The 10489-nt window shown below is 56.6% G+C and overlaps 2 protein-coding genes across 2 annotated transcripts; one reads left to right on the plus strand and one right to left on the minus strand.

The window, feature by feature from the left end:
• Nucleotides 1-841: 841 nt before the first annotated feature.
• PRPF4 (pre-mRNA processing factor 4) lies at nt 842-9484 on the minus strand. Its single transcript, XM_027750352.2, has 14 exons — nt 9350-9484; nt 8484-8661; nt 7601-7787; nt 6997-7084; nt 6207-6286; nt 5801-5894; nt 4856-4950; nt 4491-4549; nt 3743-3866; nt 2550-2639; nt 1886-2008; nt 1451-1558; nt 1246-1364; nt 842-1111 (listed from the first exon to the last, which is right to left on the minus strand). The coding sequence occupies exons 1-14, from the start codon at nt 9482-9484 to the stop codon at nt 918-920; spliced, it is 1674 nt and encodes a 557-aa protein (XP_027606153.1). The 3' UTR covers nt 842-917.
• Nucleotides 9485-9788: 304 nt separating this feature from the next.
• CDC26 (cell division cycle 26) lies at nt 9789-10400 on the plus strand. Its single transcript, XM_027750349.2, has 2 exons — nt 9789-9960; nt 10031-10400. Exons 1-2 carry the CDS (start codon nt 9880-9882, stop codon nt 10208-10210), a joined length of 261 nt encoding a protein of 86 aa, XP_027606150.1. The 5' UTR covers nt 9789-9879; the 3' UTR covers nt 10211-10400.
• The last annotated feature ends 89 nt before the right edge of the window (nt 10401-10489 follow it).

Here is a 10489-nt window from a genome sequence, read left to right on the forward strand (position 1 = left end):
TGTGTTTTGTGAAATTCCTGTAATTCCTCCAGTCCTTAGTCAGACTCATAGCCCAGGATGCACATCCAAAACACGTTTTGATTTTCCAGGACAAAACATTTGCAAAACCTCAGTTTAAAGAACAAACAAGAAGTAGGAAAGCTCCCCACAGGGTAAGGTAGAACGAGACAATCCTACACTGAATGACCTTTGTATCACCTCGGGTGAGACACAGCAGAACTGAAACAGGAAATGCCCACAGGGATTTGCAACTCCCAGTCCATGGGACAGCCCAAGGAGTGGGACATGAGATGGTACAAGGGAAAGAAAAACCTCCCTGGCCTTGGGGAGGCCAGGATTCACTCACTCCCGTGAGTGAATCCAAGGGGATGCAGATCTCCATCCAGGGACACCCCTGCCCAGGTTCCCCTGCCGAGGCAGGGGAAGGGGGACACAACCTCCCCCTCTGACAGCTCCTCTGCCTGTCCCTAAATGCAACTCCAGTCTGCAGGCAGACTCTACCAAAGGCTCAGGAACAGGGAGGTCAGAAGGGCAGGAACAGAGGCTGCACCACACACCAACCCTGAGGTGCTCTGTGGGGACTGCAATTGTTTAACACAGGCTGGAGGACACCTGTGTGTCCTCCACCCGGGAGCCTGGCTTGGGAGGGAGGGTGGCAGCAGATGGATCATTTCCAAGTTACAGCAGGAAGTGGTGTCTGCAGTATAAAACCAGTCCTAAAAGTGGGAAAACATCACCCAAGAGCTGACTCCAGCCAAGCCCTGGCCAACACTGGTGCTTCAAACACACCTGACCCCCAGAGCAGCCGTGACTGCAGCTGCTGGACACATGTTGGAACTGCTGATTCCTGGGGGTTTTTTTTAATATAAAAAAGCAATTGAAAACCATTAACCCAGTTCATAACCAGCCCTTCTGAGCTACTCAGCTGTCCACAGCTTGAAGGTTCTGTCGTAGGAGCAGGTGGCAATGAGCTGCCCATCCAGGGAGATGTCCAGGCCCATCACCTTCCCCTCATGCCCTGCCAGTGTCTTCAGAGGGGACCAGCCAGGGTGGGTCCAGATCTTGGCCGTGTTGTCGTAGGCGCCCGTGAGCAGGAAGTTCCCGTGGTTGGCTGCAGAGGAGGAGGAAAGGGGTTGCAAATAAAAACATGGCAAAGCTCAGCTCACCAGCACAGGCCCTTCCTGCCCTGCAGGTGTGGCTGGAGCTGCTCTGGAGGGTCAGGGATCAGGAACACCAGACACTCACGTTCAAACCTGACGCCGGTGACCAGGTTCTGGTGGGCGGGGATGGTGTAGATGCACTTCCTCTGCCGCAGGTCCCACACCTTGCAGGTGTTGTCACCGCTGCCCGTGGCCACGTGGTACCTGCCCAGGGGGGAGGAAGGGCAGTTTTTGGGGAAGGGGGTTTGCACTGGGAGCTCCCACGTAAACCTCACCAGCTCCCTTCTTACCCGTTTGGGGAGAAGTTAATCCCGTAGATCTCCTTCAGGTGACCTTCCAGGAACATGATGCAGCGCCCTGTGCGCAGGTCCCACACCCGGCCAAAGGCATCCAGGCCACTGGAATCACAGTCACAGGCTCAGTTGGGTTGGGAGGGACCTTAAAGACCATCTCATTCTACCCCCCTGCCATGGGCAGGGACACCTTCCATGATCCCAGATTGCTCCAAGCCCCATCCAACCTGGCCTTGGACACTCCTAGGGGTGGGTCAGCCATGGAAATTCCATCCCAGCCCCTCACCACCCTCACAGGGAAGAATTTCTCCACGCTATCCCATCTAACCCTGCCCTCTGGCAGTGGGAAGCCATTCCTCCAGCAGAAATCTCTGGTCAGCACCAAACCCTTGGTAACATGTCCCACCCAGCCCCAATCCCAGGCCAACCCACCCGGTGCCGGCGAGGGAGCCGTCGGTGTGGAAGGCGATGTCATAGACCCCCTTGCTGTGCCCCTCCTGGTGCAGGATCTCCTCCTGGGCCTCCAGGTCCCACAGGCGCCACGAGTGATCGTAGCTGCAGAAACAAGGCAGTTGTCAGAGAAATCATGGAGTCACTAAGGTTGGAAAAGCCCTCCAAGATCATCAAGTCCAACCATTCCCCCAGCACTGCCATGCTCACCACTAACCCGTGTCCCCAGCTGCCACATCTCCATGTTTTTGGGACACGTCCAGTGGTGACTCCCCCACTGCCCTGGGCAGTTTGTGCCAGGGCTGGACAACCCTTTCCCTGAAGAAATTTTCCCCAATATCCAACCTAAACCTCCCCTGGCACAACTTGAGGCTGTTTCCTCTGGACTCCATGTATCTCCAAGGAGAATAAAGGATATTTCACTAACTTTGGGGGCATTTTATTTCCAGCTGGGCACCAACAGTGTCTCACACAGGGGCAGGGAAAGGAATCCCTGTTACTGACACTGCAACAAGCCCAGCTGTGGTCAGGAATGGCCAAGCCCTGCCCGTGTCAGGCTCTGCTGTGGACGAGCCCTGGCACCACTGGGCCACCAGTGGGACAGCCCATGGTCATGCTGTCCATGCAAATCCCCAAGTGTCCATACCAGGTGGTGCCCAGGAACCTCCCCGACGGGTGCCACATCACACGGGCCACTCTCATGCTGTGTCCTTCGATATCTGCCATGGGCTCATCACTGAAACACACAACAACCCTTTGGGCACTGGCCAGAGGTGCCAGGCCTTTGCAAACACATTGTGAGGCAGCAAAAGATCTGCTGATCAAATCAAACCACACATGAACATCACAGTTGTAAAAACTCTGTATTTGCCTTTGGTTCCCGCTCCTAAAGCTCTGAGTGGAACCCTCTATCCACTCCTCTTGGTTATTAAGCTCTCCTGGGATGATGATGGTGATTATTATTCTGGAAAATTAACAGTTCTCTTGTCATTAGCACTTTAGAAGTGCAGAAGCAAACCACAGACTACCCGAGCTGCTGGGAGTTTACTGAGAACACACAGAACATCCCAAACTGCAGCAAATCCTGCTGTTCTGAGGGATTGCAGGGAGGTGGGATGGAGTGAACATTTATTCTCCCAAAATGAGAGGCAGCAGGTCAGGAGCCTTCAGCAGATGACCCAAACAGCAGTTAACTTTCTTTCCACTGGTTAATTAAGAGACGTGATCACATGAGGCCAACGACCCCCTGTCCCTTTGCACAGGGCACTTCTGCTGCTAGAAATGGTGATTTTCAGCCAAGGATAAACAGCTGGGAATGTGGGAGCTGCCTGCCCTTCCTGGGTGCTCTGCAGGTGATGCTGGGGCTCAGTACCTCCACCAGTCTCCTCCTCACAGGCCTGAGATGCTGCCCATCTGCCAAAACTACACTGTGCAGGGACAGCCACTGCTTTTCAGCACAGGCTGAAGCTTTTGTGCCTGGCTGTGTGTTTGGTCAGTCCCTCTCTGAACCCTGGTGCTTTCCAATCACTCAAAAGTTCATTTCTTAATATCCGAGAGGGGAAATTTTCTCCTGAACGAAAGGTCAGAATGAAACAATCCCCAAGCCTCCCATCCATCCCCCCCAGCAACTCTGACTCAATTCCTTTCAATCTCCCTCACCCTGACTCCCTAACCAGGGTGATCTCTCTTCCCAGGGAAGAGGTGGCCCATACTGAGGCACTGGGATAGCCACAAGAAGAGGTCATATTTGCAGGAGGATGGTCAGTGTCTGATGTTTAGGAACACAGATAACCCCAGAGCAGCAATGCTGCAGCTGTGCCTGCCTGGAATGGTTCTGACCTTTCCAGGTTCCAGAGTTTGACAGAGCCATCAGCAGCACACGAGGCCAGGCTGACATCCTTCTTGTCCAGGGACACGGTGGCTTTGGGGTGGAACACAACTGCTCCCACGTTGGTGCTGTGTCCTGAAGGGAAAGGAAAACCAAAATTCAGAATCTGCCCTGTGATCTTGGCTGGTTCTTCAGAAAAGCAGCATTTCCTTATTACTGAGGAGTCAGGAGCCAGTGAACACTTTCCCTGTGTCCTCAATGCCCTGAAACCCCCAGTCACACCTCTCCTGACAACAGCCAAACTGCACTTCCAGTAGCCCTGGGTCAGAGTATAGAACACTGAGGTTTGTAACACTCAAAGGGCAGTGAAAATTCAACATATGAATCAGGAGATTTGTGCTCACATTTGTATTTAGTCCAAGTTGTGACCACTGCTCAAAGAACCTCACTGTTGTCAAGTGACCTGCCCAAAACTGCTGGTGTTTATAACAAAAATCAAATCCAGGTTTTGAAACCAAACAAGAGACTGTTCAGAATCAGAAACAGCAAACTCAGGGCTGAGGTCTGAGCTCAAACCCAGCTCTCCCTCCTGATTATCTGACACATTCCCAGGCTCCCAAGCCCCAGTGATGCTCTCAAGTAGGAAAGAAATCTGCCAAAATCGGATATTTTGAGTCACAAAGTAATTCAGATGTGGGAGCTCAGCCCAGAGAGGAACAAAAGCACCAAGCCAAGAGCCTCAGTGAGGGCTGCTCGTACCTCGCAAGGTGTGAACCAGGTTGCAGTCAGGCACAGACCAGAGCTTGCACAGCCCACTCCTGTGGAACACAAGGAATGGATGTCAGTGGAGACAGGAATGTCAAGGAACAGATCAAACAGAGCTGCAAAGCCACTCTGGGGGTTCTGCAGTGACTGAAACAGCAACACACTTTGGGCAACCAGCACAGAAACCAACAGGCTCAGACTGAAATCTCTGCTCGGCTCTAAAACGAAGTGACAAGAACTCAGAATAGGAAATAAAAACATTTCTGGACTCTCACGATTCCCAAACCTCCAAGAACACCCCTGTCCTTCCCTGCTGTGCTCATCCAGCCCCTAAAGCAGTGCAGCCACAGAGATCTCACCAGCAGGCTGTGGCCAGGAGCTTGGAGTTGGGGCTGAAGTGGCAGTAGGACAGCGGGCGATCGTCCCCGATCTGGCTGCAGAAGTTATTGAGGGACTGTAAAAACACAAAGAAAACAATCAATGACTGGAGTACAGCCAGCCCAGAGCAAGGCCCTGCCAAAGCCAAAGCCTGAGGTGATGGAGCCAAATGTGTGCAGGAGGAGGCAGAGGCCCCTGGAAAGTCACATTCCAAGGGAGGAGCTGCCTCAGAGCCGCTGCAGCTCCACGTGGGAGGGCCAGGGCCAGCCTGTCCCAGGGGAGCCAGCACGGCCTGGGGGTTCAGCTCAGCCCCCCAGGGCCACCCATGGTACCTGTCCCCACAGCCCCCAGCTCTGCAGCCCTGACACAGAACTGCCTGGAGTTTGCCCTCTTTCCACAACTCATCCAAGGAACCCAACCAGACAGATGGACCAGCAGTGTAGGGCACGGAGGGGAGAAGCAAATCCTCTGGCAGCTGATGGCTCTGGAGCAAACAGGATTAGGGGGGCAGCACATGCTGTGCCTGAGCCTCTGCTTGGTTAAGCCGGGAATCTGGCTTAGTGTGCTCGGAAAGGGCACCTGGGAGCCATCCCAGCCATGCTCTGTCCCACGGAGCTGGGGGTGATCTCCAGGGTTTTATGTCCCTTCCCAGCCAGCCAAACCCAGCCAAAGCCAGGAATACATTCCTTTAGCTTCACAGCCAAGTGGTAAGGCAAGGCAGGGATGTCTCTGACCCCTCTGCCATGCACAGGGACAAAATCCATCTCCCTGGATCACCGTGCAGGAGTCAGAACATGCTTTACACAGACAGGGAGAGAGGAAAAGCAGAGCCTCCCAACAGTTCAGAGACCAGGGTGCACCTGGGGCAGCTCAATTCCTGCTGAGCTCTCTGCAGGATCACAGCAGGAGGGCAGTGCCCAACATACCCGCAGGGATTTGTGCAGCTCCTGCCTCTGGGATGTCCTGGTGGCCTCGGGAATCTCCTTGAGCAGCCGGGCCTCCTCCAGCCGCTTCGCTGCCCTGGGAACAGCACAGGGGAGGGATGAGCCCCTTCCCTGCATTCCCCCTTCCCTGCATTCCCCCTTCCCTGCATTCCCCCTTCCCTGCATTCCCCCTTCGCTGCTCTGCAAACAGGCCCTGCCCTCCTCCTCCTCCCCCAAACTGGGCTAATGCTGGATCAGTCCCCGAGAGTTCAAGGTCTGGGCTCTCTGGAGTTGCTTCCCAGTGTGTGCTCCCCACTCCCTGGCTTTCCAGTGGTACCCACAGTGGGATCAGCCCTTGGAGTTGACAAATGGCTGCATGTCCCTCCTCATTTGTGCAGTTCCCTCTCACCTGGGCAGGGAGTAGTTTGCCAGCCACAGCCTGGCTGTTTTCAGACTCCGTGGGCCCTCGTGGTACCAGGTTTGCTGATACTGTAAAAACAGGAATAAAAGTGATGGAAAAGCTCCTCAGCTCATTCCCCTCAGCTGCCTCCTCACAGCACCTGCTCCCAAACCCTGCTGGGCTCTGGCCCCTTTTTAAGGCCATTATGCATCAGTATAAGCCCCAGAAAAAGGGATTAAGAGAGATAAACCACAGTCTCTGCCCTATGGATCCGATCCTGACACACTGCCAGGAACATTCCAACTGAACACTGATTGGGTTGGACTTACTGACACATAACTCCTGTTTTACACATCACCCAGTAAAGAGAGAGCCCAGAGCTGTAGAAATTATTTCTTAAAGCACAGCTCAAAAATAATACAGGAAAATGGACTCAGAAGAGACAGAGGCAGAAAAAATATCAGAGGGAGAAAGAGATGCAGCAGTAGGAACATATTTTTTTCTTCCCAAGTGTGAAGACAACCAAGAATAAAGAACCTGCTATGGTGAGTGAGAGCCCAAACACCTGCTCTCCTGGTTTGCACACTGAGTGCAGTTCAGAACTTGGCCTGGGGGTGCAAACCACACTTGGTGCTCCTCACTGAGACCAAACATTGCCACAGGTCTGTTAAAAGGGAGAACACAGGAAAAGCCTGAAGGGATGACATGAGAATCCACACACTGACCAAAACCAGGAGGCCTGGATCTACCAGAGACCAGATCTCTCCCTCAACTCTCAGAGGACAGGAGACCCCCTTACCTCTTCTTTGGACTTTTTTGACCTGTCATCATCTTTCCTGGTCTTCTTTAATGCGTCTGTGCCGACCACTGAGAGGATGTTTCTCAACCTGGGAAGAAACACGTGAAGTTGGATTTAGTCAGTGATTCCTCAGCTCACCTGACAAATCATCAATGAGACCTTCCTTCTGCCTTGGGGTTCTTAGAATAGATTAACAGGCTGGTTTGGGTTGGGAGAGACCTTAAAGCTCATCCCATTCACCCCCTGCCATGGGCAGGGACACCTTCCACTAGCCCAGGTTGCTCCGAGCCTCGTCCAACCTGGCCTTGGACACTTCCAGGGATCCAGGAGCAGCCACAGCTTCTCTGGGCAACCTGTGCCAGGGCCTCCCCACCCCCCCAGGGAACAATTCCTTCCCAATATCCCATCTAGCCCTGCCCTCTGGCAGTGGGAAATCATTTTCCCTTGTCCTGCCCCAAGTCCCTCTCCAGCTCTCTTGGAGCCCCTTTAGGCACTGGAAGGGGTCTCCTTGGATCCTTCTCCTCCCCGGGCTGAACACCCCAGCTCTCCCAGGAAAACAGCAGGAACTTAGTAGCCACGGAGTGCCCCCCAGCAGACACAGCACCTCTCCCTGCGCTCTGCAGGCCCCTCTCCAAAGAGGGTGATGGGCTCCCCCAGGGCCCTCAGGCAGGCCTTGACCTCGGCGTCGTCCGTGGACACGTTGATCTGCCGCGCGCGCTTCCGCCGCTCGAACTCCGCCAGCACCTCGGCCTGGCGCTCGCTCAGGTGGTCCTCCAGGTCAAACACCTCCCCTGGCACAGAGAAAACACAGCTGGGCACGGGGGGGACACCAGGGAGACACCAGGGAGCACAGGGAGCACAGGATAACAATCACAGGGCAGCCACCAGGGAGCACAGGTGGGACATCAGGGACCACAGGGAGACACCAGAGAGCACAGGGAACCATCAGGGAGCACAGAGGAGCCACGAGTGAGCCAGCAGGGAACACAGGGAGACACCAGGGAGCACAGAGAGCCACCAGGGAGCACAGGGGAGCCACCAGGGAACACAGGGAGCACAGGGGAGACATCAAGGATCTCAGCATCACAGAGAAGCCGCCAGGGAGCACAGGGAGAAACAGGGAAATACAGGATCACAGAATCACTGGATCACAGATGGCTCAGGCTGGAAGGGCCCTCTGGAGCCCACTCAGCCCAACCCCTCTGCCCAGACAGGGTCACCCACAGCAGGTGACACAGGAACACATCCAGGTGGGTTTGGGATGTCCCCAGAGAGGGACACTCCACACCTCCCCGGGCAGCTGTTCCAGGGCTCTGCCACTGGATCCCTCCCACATGGGAAGATCCAAGGTGCCCATCCTGTTCCTGCTCTGAGATGGTGCCCAGAGACGTTGGGAAGTGTCACATCTGACAGGAGGGATAACAACAGGCATTTGGAAGTGTCACATTTCACAAAGGGAATAAAACAAAGGGTGTTTCCATCCTCACCACTGCTGATGTTGATGTTCCCAGCCTCCAGAGCAGCCTTCATGCCCTCCTTGCCCAGCAGCCCTGACTCCCCCTTGGCCAGTCTCTCCCTCTCCTTCTCCTCCAGGCTCCCATAGAAGATCGGGGCTCTCTTGGCCGGGGGGGCATCGCCCTCCTCGGTGGGCTTGGCCTTGGGGGGCTGCAGGGACACAAACAGTTTGGGTACAAAGAGACAACAAACAGCCTGGCTGTGCCAGGGAAAATGGGGTGTGAAACATGGAGAGGCCCTGGAATGGGGTTTCATGGAATCACACACTGGGTTGGGTTGAGAGGGAACTTAAAGAGTTCATCTCACTCCACCCCTGCCAAGAGCAGGGACACTTCCACTCGACCGGGTGGCTCCAATCTGGCCTTGGACATTTCCAGGGATGGAGCAGCCCCTGGACAGTGAGGTTATTTATGTCCCAAGGGCAAAAGTATAATGCCACGTTAAACTGCATCCATCAGGCTGTGCTGTGTCCTTGTTTATTATCTGCACGGAGCTCGGGTTTAAGGCCCTGCGGGATTTATTTTTTGACGAAGCTTTAGAACACGAGGCTTCTCCTCCTCCCACTGAGCCCCAGCACAGCCGTCCCCGAGCTCCTGGAAGGCGGGTGAAGGTGAGCAGTGCCTGGCTCCTTCCCCCGCCGAGAGGCGGCACAACCCCATGGGAAAAACTAAAGGATTCGGAAAAACATGCAGGAAAACACGCGAGCGCTCCGGCCCCGGCGGCTCCGCAAACCCCACACGGCAGCAGCCGCCGCGACCCCCGCGCGGCCCCTCTTCGGTGCCGCTGCCACATGCGGGGAACGGGCCCGGGGCCGCCCCCGCGCCACGGACACACCCACCTCGGGGGGCCGGGCCCCGGCTCGCGCCGCCGGAGCCCGCGCGGCAGCCATGGCGGGAACGGGACCGGGAACAGCACAGGGAAACGGGAAAAGAACGGAAAATGGGACGGGAATGGGACTGGACGCACTCGGCATCCAGCGCCTCACGGGCACTTCCGGGTCGCGCGGTGCACGCCGGGAGGTGCGTTGTCTGCTAAGGGCGGGACGCGCGAGGCACGCCGGGAGGTGCGGCAGGGCGGGCGGGCAGCAGCAGGCGCGGGGCACGCCGGGAGGTGTGGCGGAGAGGGCTGAGCACGGGGCGCGCGGAGCACGCCGGGAGGTTCATTGCCCGCTAAAGGCGGAGCGCGCAAGGCACGCCGGGAGGTGTGGCGGGGAGGGCGGGGCGCGCGAGACACGCCGGGAGGTGCATTGCCCGCTAAGGGCGGGACACGCGGGGCACGCCGGGAGGAGTGGCGGGAGCGCGGAGGGCGGGAGAGCTCGGGCTGGTCCCGGGGCCGATCCCGATCCCGGTGCCGCTGTCGCCGGTCGCGATGCTCCGTCGGAAGCCGACGCGGCTGGAGCTGAAGCTGGACGACATCGAGGAGTTCGAGAGCGTGCGGAAGGAGCTGGAGGTGCGCGCGGGGCCGGGCGCGGCGCTCCCCGGGCGCGCCCCCCGGCCCTGACCGGCCCGTTCGCCCGCAGGGCCGCAGGAAGCAGCGCGACGAGGCGGCGGAGGCGGCGGCGGGCGGGGAGGAGGCGGCGGCGCTTGCGCTGGGCACGGAGCACAAGAGCCGCGAGCAGCTCATCAATGAGCGCATCGGGTACAAACCGCAGCCCAAGGCCGGCGGGCGGACCGCGCACTTCGGCACCTTCGAGTTCTGAGCGCGGCGCCGGGGCCGCAGCGCCGCCCGGAGGGGCCTCGCCCTCCCCCTCGGCGCTCTCCCTTTTCGGTTGCCTTAGTTTTTTAAGTTCGGTTAACACACCCATGAACGCCCCTCTTGGCCCAGTGTTTTGTTTTAAATAAACACTTCCTTTTTTAAAAAACAAAACAAAACAAAAAACATCATAACAAGCACACGATTGTTAAATCGTGTTAATTGTTAAGCACTGCTGGAAATGGGAACACCCGGAGGTAAAACCCTGTGGGAGGATCCTCGGGGA

The sequence above is a fragment of the Pipra filicauda genome, unplaced genomic scaffold (genome assembly GCF_003945595.2).
Source record: "Pipra filicauda isolate LSUMZ 115617 unplaced genomic scaffold, ASM394559v2 scaffold333_size800053_pilon, whole genome shotgun sequence".
Lineage (NCBI taxonomy): Eukaryota > Metazoa > Chordata > Aves > Passeriformes > Pipridae > Pipra > Pipra filicauda.